Source organism: Adiantum capillus-veneris, chromosome 6 (genome assembly GCF_014529385.1).
Source record: "Adiantum capillus-veneris isolate H3 chromosome 6, ASM1452938v2, whole genome shotgun sequence".
Taxonomy (NCBI): domain Eukaryota; kingdom Viridiplantae; phylum Streptophyta; class Polypodiopsida; order Polypodiales; family Pteridaceae; genus Adiantum; species Adiantum capillus-veneris.
Genome location: NC_140936.1, coordinates 168,050,715 through 168,068,983, shown reverse-complemented (window position 1 = coordinate 168,068,983; position 18,269 = coordinate 168,050,715). Strand labels below are relative to the sequence as shown.

At 44.5% G+C, this 18,269-nt stretch overlaps 1 protein-coding gene across 9 annotated transcripts in view; it reads left to right on the top strand.

Annotated features, from left to right (window-relative positions):
- Positions 1-17,057, top strand: part of LOC147456678 (uncharacterized) — a 109,744-nt gene extending 92,687 nt beyond the window's left edge. For all 9 annotated transcript variants that reach the window (XM_086515103.1, XM_086515102.1, XM_086515105.1 and 6 more), the window contains 7 exons: positions 7,457-7,492; positions 7,645-7,721; positions 13,997-14,055; positions 14,169-14,239; positions 16,003-16,099; positions 16,378-16,475; positions 16,564-17,057. In XM_086515103.1, the coding sequence (XP_086371229.1) occupies positions 7,457-7,492; positions 7,645-7,721; positions 13,997-14,055; positions 14,169-14,239; positions 16,003-16,099; positions 16,378-16,475; positions 16,564-16,717 (592 nt within the window). In that variant the 3' untranslated portion in view covers positions 16,718-17,057. The remainder of the gene's footprint in view (positions 1-7,456; positions 7,493-7,644; positions 7,722-13,996; positions 14,056-14,168; positions 14,240-16,002; positions 16,100-16,377; positions 16,476-16,563) is intronic.
- The last annotated feature ends 1,212 nt before the right edge of the window (positions 17,058-18,269 follow it).

Below are 18,269 nucleotides of genomic sequence, written 5' to 3'. Positions count from 1 at the left end.
TTTCCTTGGAACTTCCTTCCCCACCGTTTCGTTTCTTCTCCACTCTCCATGCACCTGTGTGTGTGGCTTCAGAAATGCGTTTCAAGAGTTCTTTCACTTCTTCTTCCACATTTCCAATGTACGTAAGTCTTGTGACACACACGTGAAGGGCTCTAGTCTTCCGCTTTTTCTCTTCCTTGATAGTCATTTTGATAATGGTTGTTGTTGATGTAGCTTCAACCATCTTGGCTTTTCCCTTCTTTGCAACCTCAATTCACTCTTTGCGTTTTGGTGAGGACATCCACCCATGGAGTGGTTGTTCTTGACTTTTGCTCTTCCTCTTCCTGGAGAGGTTCACCTGTTCTCCGATCAATCATTGAGGGCTGAATTTCTCCCTGCTTACCCGGAATATTTTTAATTTTACAGACTTCCGATTGTCCCTTAAGCTCTTCAATCAATGTATCTTTCGCACTCAAGCGTTTTTCCATGTTTGATTTCCAGGACTCATTAGAAGCAAAGCCTCATCTAGCTTGTTTTGCATCACAACTTCCATTACCTGCACCTCTGCCCTCACAATGGCTTGCATCTCCCCTTTCAGCGCCGTGTAGATCTCATCGCGTTTACCAAGCATCTCTTTTCCCATCCCTTTCCTCATATGTGCATACATAGCATTTCTATAATTCTCCAGAGTTGCATACATCTCCTTCTCAAAGTCTACCCTCATAAGGTTTCACTCCGTCTTAATCATCAACTATACCTTCTCAAATATTAGGTCATTCTTAACCCTCGATAGTTTTCTAGCTCTGAGAGAACTAGGTGATAATGTGCTATCCCGACTTTTCTGCCTAAATGTGACCTTTGCTTTGGGTGGTGTTTGAAATGCATCTGGATCAAAAGTATACTCTGATTGGTCCATCATCTATGATATGTGCAACCTACAGGATTTGTGCTAGCCTGCAAGAACCTCCCTTGCCTCTAGGAGAGAGAGAGAGAGAGAGAGAGAGAGAGAGAGAGAGAGAGAGAGAGAGAGAGAGAGAGAGAGAGAAATGAAATGAAATGAAATGATATATTAACGTCTACAAGAGGCCAAAATGACCTATGAGACCAACTAATTACAATGATGAGTCTAGTACCAAGTCTGGGTACAAACAAGAAAACTACAAACAAAGAACTGATAGGAGTGCTACCGACTCCTATGGGTGGCTGGTAGGCTGAGCAATGGTATCATGCCATAAAGGTACAAAGTGGGGATAAGTGTCACCATGATACAATATAGCAGTAGCATGAAGCCTATCCCGATCGACATTCTGGGTGTCGTGCTAGGATCCTGTGGATCCTCTGCCGCAATCTCCGCCGGTGCTGCGTGGCTCCCCTCCTCAGTCGCGGTCATCTCGATCTCCCTAACTCTGTAGCTCGATCAATGAGAGTACCGCTGATGTGTGTATGGGTGGGAACCGAGCTCTCTGGTGGTGGTGTCCCCTCTGACTCTGTGGTACTCAGACTGAAGAAATCTGAGATGCGTCTCTGGGACTGTCTCTGTCTTTGCCCATTCAATAGAGCGTCTCTATGTCTCTGAATCTCAAGTAGGAATAATCCGAGACATCTTTGATCCTGATATCTCATGACTCTGTCTAACGAGTCAAAACCATCTCTGAATAGACAATGAAAGCGTCCCCGTATCTCATAGTAGACTGTGCAGCGACATATGTAGTGAAACTCTGTCTCTGGCTCTGCATGGCATAACTGACATATCTTACTGTCTGCTGGTATGCCTCTGAATCTACCTGTCTCAATCCCAAGCTGGTGTGAAGATGTGCGAATCTGGCCAATAGCACATCGTAACCTATGAGATAGATGTGTGTCCATGTAACTGGGCCGTGTGACAAATCCGTCTATCGTGAGTTGAAGAAGATGTTCTCTATAGAAAACCCTCTTCGTACCCAACTTCCGTGATGGTTCTATCCATGTCCTCTTGCTATCAAGCTGGATAAGATCCTGCCGAATGAGTCTAGTAATCTCCATCCGTGTAAGAGCCAAGGATGGTGCATCAAGAGAATACTGGAAAGGGGGCAGCTTGTCCATGCTGAAACCATGCCTCTGAAACCATGTGTTCATCTGTGCATACCAACATGATGTATCTCCCTGTAATGCCAGCTGTCTGGATGACTCGAGAGCAAGCCTGGCATACCTGTCCCTGGTGGTGTCCCATAAGCTGTGTACAAATGATACTGATCTGGTGAGTGCCTCAACCTCCATAGGTGGGGCAGCAAGCTCCGCTCGTATGATGTCATGTGGGACTGAGGCCTTGGCTCTAATCAGCCTAGAAATCATAGATATCAGGGGTCTCTCCATATTAGTCCATCCAGCACTGTCAATAGACGGTCCCCAAACCTGAACCGCGTAGTGCATAACTGAAGCGACCAAAGTATCGAAAAGCCAGAGCTTTGTTCGAGGTTCCTGGAACTGAACTTGCGAGCAAATCCTCTCTAAACCACCTAGGGTTGCATAGGCACGAGTCAATCTAGTGTCTGCTGCTACTTTCAGTGTGAACCTCGGTCCACTAAAGACCACCCCAAGATATGTGTATGCATCAGTGTACTCCATACTGTCCTGTCCATATGTGAAAGTAGGTGTTGATCTCCTAACCCACTGTGGCGTGGTATTAAATACCATGACCTTGGTTTTACCAAGGTTGACAGACAATCCACTATCCTCTGCAAAACTATGCAATGCGTCCAAATGTCTCTGCATACCCTCTGGCAATTCTGATATCAACACGATATCGTCAGCATACAATAAAAGAGGGATCCATGTCCCTGCAAGCTGAGCACCTCTATCACCTCCTCTGTCAATATAATCAGAGACCCCATCAACATACATACCAAATAAAGTAGAGGACAGTGGGCATCCCTGTTTCACTCCGATGGTGGAGTGAACTATGTCGGATATCCCCTCTGATGTGCGTACATGACCCATCACTGAACTGTACAATGCCATGATCCCCCACATCAGCTCTGTGGGTACCCCCAATTCCATAAGCCGGTGCATCAATTTGGCCCTCGGCACTGTGTCAAAGGCTTTGCGAAAATCCACAAAGCTGCAGTATATCCGTCTACCATGTGCTCGACCCTCCTCAATGATAGCTCTGAGTGTAAAGACATGATCTAGTGTGGAGAAACCCCTTCTGAAACCAGCCTGCCCAGGTGCTCGTATGCCCATAATCTCTGCCCAACTGCTCAGCCTATGCTCGAGGATGGATGCATATAACCGTGCCAATGTGTGTCCTACCATGATAGTACGGTAATTCCCCGGCACTGTGGGGTCACCTGTCTTGAAGATAGGTACAATAGTAGATAATCTCCAAGACTCAGGGAGACCCTCACACATGACACGGTTGAATATCCGTGCAAGCATCTCTGCCAACAAATCCCCAGCATGTATAATGTGCTCTACTACCAAACCCTCATGATCCTGTGCCCGTCTGGTCTTCATCCTGTCAATGGCCTCCTTTACCATCTCAGTGGTAAAGAAGGTGCTCGTAGCCGGACATGGTTGTGGTGGGTCTGGTAATGGTGGTTGTCCAGGTACAGTGTATAAAGATGTTGCATACTGCCCCCATATCTCTGTAGAAGTAATCACTGGTGGGGGAGACTTCTCATGGAATAGACGCCAAGCCTCTCCTGAATCTCTACTAAGGAAGAGCTGATATAAATCTTGCTCCATCTGGACCAAGAAAGCTCGCTTCTTCCGCCGCACTAGTCGTCGTGTAGCAATGCGAGACTGTCTATAGGTGATCACTCTTAATGTAAGGTCCCGCTGTATCTGAGCTCTCCTCTGTCGACACTCCTCATCATACCAGTTGTTCTGAGGCATGTGCCCAGAACGACGTCTTTGCCCAGGCTGAGTGTGTGGATATGCCTCTGTCGCTGCCCCATGTAATGTCACTGTCAGCATAGATGTGATCTCCTCCACTGTGTATACTGGCTCTGATGTGCATAAAAGCCTACGTATCTCCTCTACATAGACTGAGTCAGTCTCTGGTGTAAAAGTATAGCGTGTATGTCCACCATCCCGTGAGGCCTGAGATGTATTGTACTCAAAGGAGACTGATAATGTTAAAAGTGCATGATCTACTGCTATCCCAACTGGCCTGGGCCCCACTGTGAAATCTTGAATGTGAGAGATAAAGCTCGGATGTGTCAGAACATAGTCTACAGTGCTGGACCCATGTCTATGTGGAAAACAAGTAAAACCTGTAGACAATGGGAAAGTCGTTAAGCCATTCAGTATGGCTAAACTGTGAGTAGTCGTCATCTCTCTCAGGTATCTCCCATACTCTGTATGCTCTTTGTCGTGTGAGCATCTCTCAAGTCCCAACTCCTCTGGCTCTAGCTCTCTAAGCATCTCCTCTGATGTGTCATAGAAGACTGTCTGTGAGCTGCCTGTACGGGCATTAAAATCCCCCAGGAGTATGATGTCTCCATCTCTGGAGAACTCCCAGATATCATCATCAAGTACAGAGTAAGGAGACTGTCCTATGGGTGAAGCATATACTGAAGTGTTGGGAGGAAAATAGCATATGGCGATGTACAAGAAACGTCCAGTCTCTGCCCTCAGCCTCACCCACAAGTATCTGGCCTGATCATCTCTCCGAACTATGTGCAATAGTGGTTGGAGCTCCTCTCTGAAAAGAACTGCTACACCTCCTGATCCTCTAGTCCCATGTGCAGTTCTGGTGCATGTCCTACAAGCTGTCTCCCATCTGTATCCTGATATGTGCGGCATCAGCTGTCCTGGAGCCTGATGAGTCTCTGAGTAGAAAACAATGTCTCTGTCTCTGAAGCTATCCTCAAAGGCCCCCACATCAAGTCTATACGAACCATTACAGTTCCAAACTGCCATCCTGAGAGTGGTCCCGTAGGGCTCGTACCGTCATGTAGAGCGGTGCTCTGTAATCACTACTCGTCCATTTCTGTAGAAAGCTAACTTCCGCTTCTCCCTTGCTGCTATAATCTCTGGCATGACCTCTCTCATATGTGCAAGCTATGAGAGCGTAAGATCATCTCGTAAAAAGATACCTGTTTTCTTGAGGGTTGGCCTCTTCTTTAAAAAGTCTTTCTTTTCTTCCATGGAGGGAAAGCGCAAAATGAGAGCCCGTCCTTTTGAACTCTCCCCATTACCTTCACTCTTCTTGCCCACTCTCCAAGCTTGTGTGTGCGAGGGCTTCTATTTCACTTTCTGAGAGAGAGGAGAGAGCAACCTATACGCACCGCATTATGCATACATATGTTTCCCCATTCAGCCTACATGGCATATGTTTGCTTTCTGTATGTGTCAATTTGCAATTTCTGTGAGCTCTGCAGTTTCCAAATTCCTTGCAAATAAATCCCTGCAGGTAAGATACTCGCTGAAAGCTATACTGGGCTCAATACGCGCTGAATGAATGCTGATGCTGCTGGCAGATGCTACTGAACTGGTGTTGAAGCTACTGGATGGCTGAGTACTGAATGGGTACTGCAGGATGCTGACTCCAGGAGATGGCGATGAGGGAAGGGAGACCTCTGCGATGTCTGGTCTGTTGACACGCCAAAGCCCCTGCTGAGAACGCTAACTCTGGAGCAGCAAACGCTGGTACAAGTTGAGCCTAACGCAGGCTGCCAGGTGCTGGGCGTAGGATAATGCAGGTGTTTGCTGGCTGACCCACGTAGATGGCTGCGTGATGGGGAGTGAGGGGGAGGCTGAAGGGGGCTGCGAGGGAGGGGTTGCGTGAGGGGGAGGCTGGAGGGGGGCTGCGAGGGAGGGGCTGCGTGATGGGGAGAGAGAGAGAGAGAGAGAGAGAGAGAGAGAGAGAGAGAGAGAGAGAGAGAGAGAGAGAGAGAGAGAGAGAGAAATGAAATGTTATATTAACGTCTTCAAAAGGCCAAACTGACCTATGAGACTAGAAAGTTACAATGCGGTGTATCCGATACAAAGTCAGATTAACAAAATAAATTAAACTAGGATAACAGAATATAAATACTGCAGAATCCTAAACTAAGCCGATAGGTGTGAAAGGTGAAAGGCGCGAAATGTGTGAACTAAGCAGTACAATGTGTAGACAATATAGGAGGGAAGTAGAGAATCCATCTTCATAGAGATCCATCTTCATTTGCACTCTGGACGACGAAAAAATATGGCTCGAGTCCTTTGCTGTAGCCTCCTTCGAAACTGTGTAACTCCTCTTCTCCATCGGGGTCGTCTAGATCTCCCTAGCTCCAATGCTCGGTCTATGAGAATGCCAGTAGTGCGGGCAGACCTCTCCACTGTTGGCTTCTCCTCTGTCTGTTCTTCTGGGTGTAGAGAGAGAGAGAGAGAGAGAAATGAAATGAAATGAAATGTTATATTAACGTCTTCAAAAGGCCAAAATGACCTATGAGACCAATCAGTTACAAACCGCCGCACTCTCTCTCTCTCTCTCTCTCTCTCTCTCTCTCTCTCTCTCTCTCTCTCTCTCTCTCAGTTACCTATGAGAGAGAGAGAGAGAGAGAGAGAGAGAGAGAGAGAGAGAGAGAGAGAGAGAGAGAGAGAGAGAGAGTGCGGCGGTTTGTGTTGTTTTTTCTTTTCTTCTATTTGGTTTCTTTTGTGTCTTTATTAGTTTTTCTCGTGTGCTGGTAGTTTTTCTCGTGTGCCGGCTGGGTGTGTGTGCACATGTTTGGTGTGTTTGTGTCTGTGTTTTGTTTTGTCTTTTCCTTTCATGGGGGTCGCTGTAGTGGGTTCTTCAGTGTGGTGTTTCCTTCCAACAATGGCAGCTTGATGGGTTCGGCTGGGATGAGAGCTTCCACTCCTGCTTGTGAACCGGTGGTCTGCTTTACATTCTCATCTGTGTTTGTTGGTGTTTGGTCTGTTGGCTTTTGACGAGTCACGACCTTACTGGCTTCCTCTTGCGGTGATTTTGTTTAGTGGCTACCCTTGTAAAAGCCTGCAGAGCATCCTCTGAAAGTAACAAAGATGTTTGCCAATGATATTTGAAAATCCTTCAAAGGATCGTGTTCTGTACTTCATTCACAAGTGAAGTGGAACAGGGAAGGCTTTTTGGAGTTGGTATTATTGCAAATTTTTAAAGATCCCCTAATTTAATTTTACCAAGCTGATCTACATCGGTGGATTTAATATGGTATATAGAGAAAGTCATTTTTTGTGTTTATTTGACAAAGCTCATGAACACCCAAATCATGGCTCTTCTTTGTAATGGATGGACAAAGGAGAGTTAAGTGTTTGTAAAGCTCAAAACCTTTCCATATCATGTATATACAAGGAAATAAAGACGATCCTTGCACCATTAAAGTTTGTTTGTTTATTTGATTATGCTAACAAGCCCAGAAAAAACAGACCCCAGCATCAAGCTAGTTAAGGACATAACTTATCTTTTCTCCTTTGTAGTTAAGACATAACTTATCTACGTCTATTGAAAACTCTTGTTTGCTGTATTAAAATCCAGGTATAGGGCCCCTGAGATTCTTCTTGGATCAACAAAGTATGATACTTTAGGCTCAAATATTTACAAATGAATCTATTTTCTCTACAACCAAAGCTTTCTAGACCTGACAGAATTTAGCGTGAACACAGCAATTATTGATATTGTCAGCATTTGAAGTGTGATTTCTAATTATGTATGTCACATATTAGATATACATGCGGCGTTGATATGTGGTCAAGTGGCTGTATCTTGGGTGAACTTCTAAATGGAAAGCCTATATTCCCAGGTACTCAATCATTACAAAGAGGATCCTTTAATCCTGGCTTATCTTGAATCTTTTTCTGTTTATTACTTATATGTTCTAAATATCCTTTTTGAAAAAATTGCAACAAACTGCTTAAACTTTGATCTTGAGGTTCCCACCTTCAAGGCTATAGCTGAAGGATCAGATATCTAATAGATGCCCGAGTAGCTTGGCATACCATTCAGGGGGTGATTTATGTAATCATAGAGCCGGAGGCTCATAGCAGAGATCTTGTTGCCAAGTTGATTATCAGAGGTATAATGAGCTGTCAGAGCTCTTGTTGCCAAGCTCATTATCAGAGTTATAATGATCTGCCAGAGCTTTTCTTGCACTATGTACGTTTTGATTGTATGCCTGACAACCCTTTTATAGAGAATCTAGATTTTCACTCGGCCTTTCCCTTCTTTAAGTTTATCCATCAAATCTTGGACCGATGAGCTTGGAACGCAATGCACTACTCTGCTGCTCTAGATCAATAATGTCCAGGCCTCCCTCCCCTCTTAACAGTCACATGTCTCTAGAGCATCTGAGCCACCAAGAAGGAAATTGCGCAATAAGCGCCGCAATTGGGACATAACCTGAGGGTGTAGAGTCAAAGGGTATTGCAAGAATTACAGTCAAAGCCTTACGAGCCCAAGACAAATGCATAGAATACCAATGGCAAAGCTTCCTTGTAGCAGGGCTACAGTGTCACTGGCACGGAACAGGCAATTAGTTACAGTTGGGCTGGGTTTCACATTGGACGACTCTCGCCTAGTCGGTGACACGTGGCAGGGATACGGGTGGTGGTCTAGTGGACACCGTGGCCAGCGAAGAAGTTGGTCCCAGCATGGCAAGTACCATACATGGACATGAAATTTTGCCACAGGGTGCGGTCCACCTAGCGACTTTGGAAGGTGTTTCTTTGCCACTGATAAATGGCTCCAGGATCAAATGCTACCACCCCTCACCATAAACCATACGTCGCCACTCTCTCCCCACTGGTATTTAACCTGCAGCGTTTCTTCTCCCTCATTCAGTCTGGCATTAGCCACCTTGTGCTCCCTACCGTCTTGTTAACGATTCACCTCACTGCTATCATTTGTCTTCATCACAGTCTTTGCCTCACCTTTCTCCTAGCCCCAGTATTTAAACAATGTTCTTTTGCTAATTACATTTGTCTTCTGCCCCGCAAATTCTTCAATTGATTCCCACTCTGTTTAATAGACGCATTGTGTTCTCGCATGCAACATTCTCCCATTTGGTTAATTGGATCTGTACCTTTATTTAGTGGCACTGAGGTCTCTATCTGTTTAATGTCGGCTCTTCTCTCTTTTTCATAGAGATTTCTCATCGTAAACTGCATTAGCACTTCCTTTCCTTGGTGTCCCCTTTTTTACGGAGTATGCCTAGCAGTTGTTGTACTCTTCTTTTCCTGAATGCGGTCTTCACTTCACATGCAGAGTTGAGTTTCTGTTTGTTAGCCCTTGTGAACATAACAGTGTATGATTCATTTGCGAAATGTTTTCCATCTATCTCTCAGGGTAAGTTCTATCCCCACCTTAAGTTTGGTATTCACTCTAATGTTTTCATCTCCTACACCCTCAACAGTAGCCTTGGGCCTTCCAGATTGTTACTTGCTTCAGACAGTTCAAATAACTTTCCGCGAGCGAGAGCATTTCCTCACCATGCCTTACTTAACCAAGTGAAATATCATCGTATCCTGTTTTCTCTCTTACTCCACCAACAGTCTAGAGGGAAATCCCCAAAGAGCGCCATCTTCCCGTCTCCCTAGTTGTTCAACTTCCTCCAGCTCTCTAATTTCCTCCCTATGCTACCTCTCCATCTACCCCGTCTGTCTGGTACGTGAAGGCCCTACCTTCCCCCCTCGTCTCTATCTAACTCTCTCGCCTCTACCCTCCCTATCTAACTTCCTCGCCCCTACCCTCCCCCCTCGTCCCTATCTAAACCCCCTCGTCCCTACCCTCTCCTTTAGCCCCTACCTAACCCTAAACCCCCCCCCCCACCCCACCCCGCCCCTACCCTCCCCCCTCGTCCCTGTTCAATCTTCCTCGCCCCTACCCTCCCTAATTCCACCCCCTCGCCCCTCTCTCATCCCCCTCGTCCCTACCCTCCCTAATTCACCCCTACCCTCTAAACCCTCTCGCCCCTGCCCAATCCGGATCCTACCCTTTTTCCCTCGCCCCTACCCAACCCCGACGCCCCTCTCTCGTCAGTATCCGTCTACTTCTCTACCCGTGTTTGCCTCGCCCTTGCCAAGCCCCTTGCCCTACACTCTCTACATTCGGCCCTCCCAAGTTCTCTAGCCCTTACCTTTAACCCTAGCACTTTCCCTCTCTCTCGGTTGATATGACAGGTAGCAAGCAATTGCGAAGGGTAGCTTTGTGAAAAAAGCCAGCTTTGGCTGCAAGGTCAGTGAGTGATGATGACTCAGACAACAGTAGCCACGGCCTCGACGACATCACTTCCAATGACCCCAACGATGAAAGTTACAGCGTCTCACCAGTAGACTCAAAGCTGGATTCTGAAGCTAACTATGAATCAGATGCTTCCAACAATCGAGAGGAACATCCGAAAGGAGTTCAAGAAAGACAAACATCATGTCATCACACATGAGATCAGGAGGCCTGCAACATCTAAAAATCGCTCAAAATTCTCCTTGGATTTTTATCTACAGCCCCTCGACCATCTTTGAGCAAGGTCCTTTCCAATGCTCAGCTACAGACTCTGGGTCTCACAGCATTGGTTGATGGCATCATGGCGATCTACCAACCATTGTTCCATACATGAGCTTTTAAAATTTTTCCCAAAGGTAAGGGGCGACAAACTCATTGCTACACGGCTTGGCCATGCCATGGGTATGACTATCTTTCCATCTGTGAAGCCGGCTACACAAATCTTTTCTCAGTTGTCCAAGGATGCAACAATTCAAGCATGTCAAGAGATGCTCAGTACATATCACCCTAAGTACGAAAGGAACAAACAGCTCCTGGCAATCTTAGGTACTACTTTCTGGCCCGAAATGCCAAAGAAAATAAGGAAAAATATGACATGCCCATTACATTCTCCCACCGGGACTGCCTTTACTGTTCGATCCACACCTTACCTTGTGGATTCCATCAGATTCTCTTTACATCCTTACAGTCTAGGGCCAAATGATTTTGGGCCCAAGTGCAGTCTATGCAATTGAGCTTCAAATGTTTTGCAGCACCTCTCTTGGTGTGGGTCATAATATACATGTTACCCTTGACGATGTGGATGAGGATACGCAACTAGTGCATTCGCACGGGAAAAGAAAATCTCTAAGCATTCAAGCTGATCCTAAAGTAACAAAGAAAAAGAAGATCAAAGCAAAGGTGGCGAAGGAAACAATAGAGTCTCTACTCTCATTGCCAATGTCAGAGACCAAGCTGGCTAGGGTGACGCATCTTCCGCGAAGCTCTCTGTCTAATTCCACCCCTTGTTCTATTGTGCCAGTGTCTACCTCCACTCTTCATGACAAGTCGGTGGCTTCTCCCTCATAGGATCCTCTCCCTTCGTCTCTCATATTCACCCCTAGTGGAGTCAATATATCTCACACCCATCAACACCAACCATCTCAGATGTACCCACTACACCCATTGTACCTACTCCTAGCTCACCAGCTGTGCCGCTTGTGCGTCCTCCAGCACCACATACATTTGTTGGATCTTCAAGGGTTTCTGACTCTACTTCTCTGTTTGAGCTTTCTAAGAAGATATTAGAAGATTCAGGAATGCTATCGCCACCATAGCGCTAGGAACAAAGCAGTTAGTTGCTACGCACCAGCGTCACTTCGCCACATACACAGCTATGGAGGGATCTCTGCGAGTCGCCAACAGTGCCATCGCAGATCAGGATGCTACTATTTTTGCATTGCAACAAGCTTTGAAGATAAAGTCCCAAATCATCGACGACCTTGAAGCACAGGGACAAGGATTTCGAGAAATGCTTTTACATGGAGATAGGTCTACCCAGGCTCCTGTAGACATGGAGTATGGATGAACTGGATCAGAGACTCAAGTTCTGCCTCGTGTCGGGTATGCTGCAATAGGTTCTTCTCCACAATTCAAGAGACCCTCCAGAGAGTCCATTCCAGTACTGTCCTCAGCAGTATCCTCAGGGGTCTCAATCGTCGGGCCATATGACACACATGCAGAGCGTTCCTTGCTGTGACAGCGTTGCTTGTGTAAGTGGATGCTCCTTTCATAGGAGGCCAGTTTGTAGACAACAGAGCCCAGCAGCCCCCAGTCCACAGCCGCAGGGTTTCACCATTGATTTGATGGCTCCACCTTCAGAGACAAACACTTCGGGTGCGGCCATGGCGACTACTCTTTCTCTTGGGTGACTACATCCGCTTGCAGTTCAGTCTTTTCACCATGGCAGTGTAGTAGCTGTTTATTTTTGGAGTCTTAAGGTCTTTTAGCAGCTTCAGTTGTTTCTCTCACTCGAGATGGCGAGTGGTCTTGTGGCGGGCAACCTGTAGCAGGGCTACAATGTCACTGGCACGAGACATGCAATTTGTTACAGTTGGGCTGGGGTTCACACTGGGCGGACTCTCGCCTGCTGGTCGGTGACACATGGCAGGGATACCGGTGGTGGTCCAGTCGACACCGTGGCCGTGCATCACCACCACAATTTAAAGATAGACTTAGCCGGAGTGGATATTTTGTAGCCGTTGGTTGCTCTTCATGTTTGTATAAACCCGTAGTTGGTTTGGATCATATTATCCATAGTTATCAGGAACAAGAAACCGGAACGGGGAACGTGGAACGGCAACTGCCACAAAATGCCATTCCCTGTTACAGGTACTCACGTTTGAAACACAGAATGGGGATTTGGAACGGGAACTTAGAATGGGAACGGGGACGGAGACCTGAAAACGACCATTCCCTATTACTATGATATTATCATCTTCTTTGTATGGTTGTGAGTTCTTGAGTCTAGTATCTTGAGTTCATGCACATCATGTCTTCACCATCCGTGCACAGTTGAGCCTCAGCACCCCCATTGTACCTATGAGTTCTGGGCTGGAGCTGAGTGTGTTTCCATGCCAGAGTCTATATTGGTTTCTTTGAGTTAGTCGATGTTCATGCTGTTCAGGTTTCACTGTTGAGTCTTGCTGTTGTTGCTCTGTTATTCATTTTCTTCTGTGTTTTCATTCTATGGAGTTAGATCTCATGCACATTGCACTGAGGAGCACCCACTATAGAGAGTACGACACATTATCTCCGCTGCATTCCTCCTAATTGATTGCCAAAAATTGACTCACTTTGCTACTTAGGTGACTCATCAACGTGAACGAAAAAACCCAATTATCTGCTAGTCTGGGCTGCATAATCACATGGAACGGGAAATGGAAACGAGGCCGGCAAGGCCATTGAAGATGGACCTGGCTTTCTCTTTGCAATGGAGCAGATTAGAAACGGCTTCTTATAGTTCCATTTTGTATGTAACCATAATATATTCATTAAGAAATGGTACAAAGGGAATGAGAATCGGGTGACCTTGGAAATGGAGTTTCCTATCCCATAGGGCTCGAAACAGAGTTTCTTGTGACAATGCTGGGCTGGGCTGGGCTGGCGTCAACCAAGTCAAATGATCTTGCACTCCTTATCGACAGTATTCCTCAACTCCAACCAAAAAACCGAATGACTTGTGCCAATTGATAAGAGCACGGTTGGCCAAGCAAAAGGTATTAAGAGCTGCCTGTAAATTGTCCCAAGTTATGCCCAATATGATTTCTGGTGATTAGAAGTGTTAGGATTTGGTTGTCTTTGAAATAAGTGAATCAAATTTGATAAAACTCTTGGGTGACATATAAAACATGTGCAGTCCTTGGACACCTTCAATACCAACCGCTGACTAATCATGCATTTTTCTCTGTTGATGGATGCAGGTAAGAAGTACTTCCCTTCTTTTGTTGTGTGATGCTTTGTGTGCAGACTGCTGGACTACGAAAAATGATTCTTTACTTAAGTAATGAAACCTTTTTGTACATTATGGATGTGATTACATCTTTACTAAATAATTGTACAGATTTCTTAGAAGGTAAGAATGAGAGCTATTAGTCTTCTTGAACGTGTCTCTTCTTTGTGACACGCACACACACGCATACACACACTCGCTTTTGAAGCAATTCTATATTGCAAGGAGGGAACCCACAACGGTTGCAGTGTATGTGTGCACGTGCGCTCTCATGCACACACTTACGACATCTGAACATCCAAAAAATGCAGGAACTTCTACAATGAATCAAATTGAAAGAGTTTTGGACTTGCTGGGCAAGCCAGATCTGGTATCTTTATGAATTCATGGCATTTTGTACAGTGCTCCTGAGATGGATTTTTGTGGGTTTGTATCAAGCTGATGTAATTCTCAATTTTGTTATGGCTTGAATGCGTGATGAAGGAAGACATAGCAGCACTTGAATCTCCTTTTGCAGCAACAATGCTCGAAAATATGAATTGTGGAAGTGCAAGGTCGGTAAATCTCTGAAGCTCAACCATAGTTGATATATTTCACAGTTGCAAAGTTGATTAAATAGTATAATCATGGTATATAACATGCTAGGCTAGTCTGTCTCAAAGTAAACTGGAGTTGTAGCTTCAGCCAGTTTCTTGATAAGAGTCTCCCAAAGAATTTCACATGTAAATGCATGTTGAGGGTGGCAATGGAGTATGAAATTGCATGAGAGCTTTGCAATGCATTAAATTGAATTTTTTTATTTTTTTTAATAAATCATGAGCACGGCGAAGGTAGTAGGGAGAAACTTTTTTCTTTTTGGCAAGAAAAAAGATCCTTCCATTAGTTTATAATAACTGCCCGAAGGCTACATCAGAAACATGCGGAGACTCTCCCAACGAGAAAAAGTATGTACAATGAGGGCTAGATCACGAGACGAGAGGAGAAAAAAGCCACATTGGTGGCCGGTAGTGCCATCTAGGCACACCCTGAACCATGGTGAAGAAAGGCCCTGGGCGCCAAAGTCGCAAAAAAGCCTCTCGGCACGGTTGGAGCTGCCCTGAAGTCTCTCAAACTGACCCTTGAATCAGCTCCGGCCAAATGTCTTGAACAGTCTCTGCCGGTGGAACAAGGCGAGCGTCAAAGGTGCGAAAGCAACGGGCCCGCCAGATGAACCAGAGTGTCAGGCTGTAGATGAGCTCCCAAACACGACTCTCTATCATTGCACCACTCCTGAGGGATGAACTCTGTGGCAAGCTGAAGTGTAGGTCGACCCTCCTGGATCATTATCATCCTATCGGTGGAAGCCAACTCAAAGTGGAGCGCAGGGCCTGTGAGAGTTGACCAGGCTGCAACACCCCAAGTGTACTGTCAGACTATGGAGAGGGCTGGCATAAGCCAGAGAACCCGAAGCCAAACCTGCTGTGCCATGGGGCAGTCCCACAAACAATGGCTCTGACTCTCCAAAGGATGGCCACAAGCTGCACGTGTTGCCGAGAAGCCGTTGTGTATCAACCAACTCCCAACTGTTGTAGCCCTGTGCGCTACAAGCCACTGAAACATAGTAACTCTCCTCGGTTGCCTGCTGTCTCACAACCGCTCCGAGAAGCCTGACAAGAACTGTGCTGTGAGACCCTCCTCCTACCAGTGAAGTGTTGCAGCTGGGTGAGCCTCTCTTTGTGCTGCCAGTATGTGTCGCCCCAAGCGAGCTATGTACTAGAAAAAGGGGGTCCTTGGGTGATCGGCTGAAGAGAAATGATCCTGCCAGAACCACTCTCCCGGGTCGCATTGCACTTGTACCAGAGGGTGGCTCTCCCAAGCCCAAAGCCGCTAGTGTCCTGATGCAAGATCTACTGGGTTAGGGTCGATGACACAAGTACAACTCGGATCCTCTGAGAGCAACACTCTGTATTTATAACTGCACATTGCTGTACATTACCCCTGTAAATGTCAGCCGTGGGGAACAACCTCCCCAATGGGAAGGAGGATACAAACATAAAGAACGCAGCCTGTGAGCATCGAAACGTCAACCTTGGGGTTACATCACTAGGGCCTCACCAATTGAGCTACGCTTCTTGGGTAAATTCTTTAGGCGTGTTAATTCAAGAGATTGGGTTCTCATTTATTGGCTTGTATATGCTCATTTATTGACAAGAATGCCAACTATGCGATCCTTTTGTGTTCAGATTTATGACATAGAATCACATTTTATATCATGGTTCCATGAGCGTCTTTCTTATAAATTTTCGCTGTGATGCAAACCTTTTACAAATAAATCCAGGTCTTTCAGAAAAGCTTTTCCAACTGCTAGTCCCGAAGCTGAAGATCTACTGCGTCGATTGCTACAATTCAACCCTCACAAAAGACTTACAGCTGAGGTAAGCCTAGTCAATCTATGTTCATAATTTATTCATAATCATTCAAAAGAAGGGAAAATAAGTTTGCAAAAGCGGTTTTTCCTCCTACATAATTTTATGTGCTTGATCTCCATGCGCTGTCTCCTTTCTGTTTTAATATTATTGGCCATACTTTTGCTGATCAGGGTTATGACATCACAGTCAATACTATCCATGTTTACAAATCTGATTGCATAATTTGGTGCTTTGCAGAAAGAACCCTTTTTTCTGAGTTTGTGCTTGAAAAAATTTGTTTGCAGCAAGCCCTACAGCATCCATACCTTGCTCAGTTCCATAATCCCATGGATGAACCTGTTTGCAATCGTGGGATCAGAATACCCATAGATGATAACACTAAGTGAGTTCAATCTCAACATGAATGCAACTCTTGATTTTATTTAACTTGTCTAAATCATGTGTTGTGTTGTGCTTGTTTATTGCTTTAGATTTACAATACAAGAATATCGAGAGCGATTGTATTCGGAGATTGTTCGAAGGAAAAAAGAGATAAGGAGAAAGATGAGGGAAAAAGAACGCGTAGAGAGGGACTCGTCCCGGCAGTCAAGGCGCTCAAAATATCGCTCAAGTGGGAGCACATGAAGGGGAACCGAGCAAGACTGACTGGTAGATTGAGCGCCTCCAAGGGTGTTGATACAAGATCCGTCGTGCTGCATTGCTCTGGTGTTGTAGATGCTTGAGAATGTTGTATTCAACAAAGTATCTTTTGGAGGCATAGCTTTTGGAGGGCAGTGCTCGCCTTATCAGTTGCTCCCCTGTACTTCACAATGCTGATTATAATTTTTGTTCTCAGATTCTACAGGAATCTCTTGTGACATCATGTTTATTCATGGTGTTCCAGAGTCATAGACTCTGCAGTAGTGTTGTATGTTTGTGACACTGCCCCTTTTGTTCTATTTCATGTGTTCTACATTCAAACGTGCGGAGCGGTATAAGTGCTCTTCTTTGTAGCAATCAGAGTTCTTTTCTCACGATTCTCTGACAAGCTTTGCTTTAAAACTATACAAAGAGCAAAGCTATAAACTTAAACTAAAAAACTAAACTTAAAACATAAAAGCCAATGTTTTAAGCCAAACACACAACAGGGGAGGTGCTTAAAACCTAAAATCTCAGCACAAATTTAATCGTAAATTTAAAATCTATAAAAGAAACTCAAATCATATATAAAGCCTTAAATTATACTTGAAATAAGCTGAATCTTAGTTTTATACTAATTAAATCTTAAACTAATTATAAAACTTGAAAACTTATCTGAAACTAAACTTAAAATATAAAAATTAAATTTAAACTCAAAACTAAAACCTAAAACCTAAAACTAAGCATAGACCCAATTGCTAAACTTTAAATTTCTACCTAAATCATAAACTAAACTTTAAATTTCTACCTAAATCATAAACTATATCTTGTATCTATACAAATTCAACTTTAAACTTATTAAAAAATCAAATTCACACAACAAAAATTTATCAAGATTTTAATGTAAATATCTTCATGAAAAATTGCTACCAATTTAAGTTGAACAATAATGTAGAAAAGATTACACGTAAACATTAACAACATTTATAGAAGATTTTACAAAAAATTTACAATCACTCTCAAGTTCAACAATTTGTTTTGAAACTAAGATAAAATTGTTGTGTGAGAGACAGAGAGTACGTTTATGGCTTGCCATGGGAGCTCATGACCATGATGTGTATCTACGTGAAATCTTGATTGATTTGAACATTGGTGACACTGATTGAGTTAGTTCCTTCTTTTTAACAATGTATGATCACAAATGCGACATCTAGCTTTGTTGCTAGTAAAGCATGTTTGAAGAAGTTGAGAAGTGGAGGTGTACTTCATGGAGGTCTATATGTGGTAGAATGATGTTATTGAAAAATTTGACCAACCATAGAAATTTGATCCAATTGTACATTTATTTATGTTAGTGGCCATCCAAATGTCATAGTAAGTATATTATGTAGTAGAAATGTAATTTATGTGTATCTATGTGAAAGCTTGATTGATATGAACATTGATGACATTGATTGTGCTAGTTCCTTCTTTTGTACAATGCGTGATCACAAATGTGACATCTAGCTTTGTTGATGGTGAAGCATGTTTGAACAAGTTGAGAAGTGGAGGTGTACTT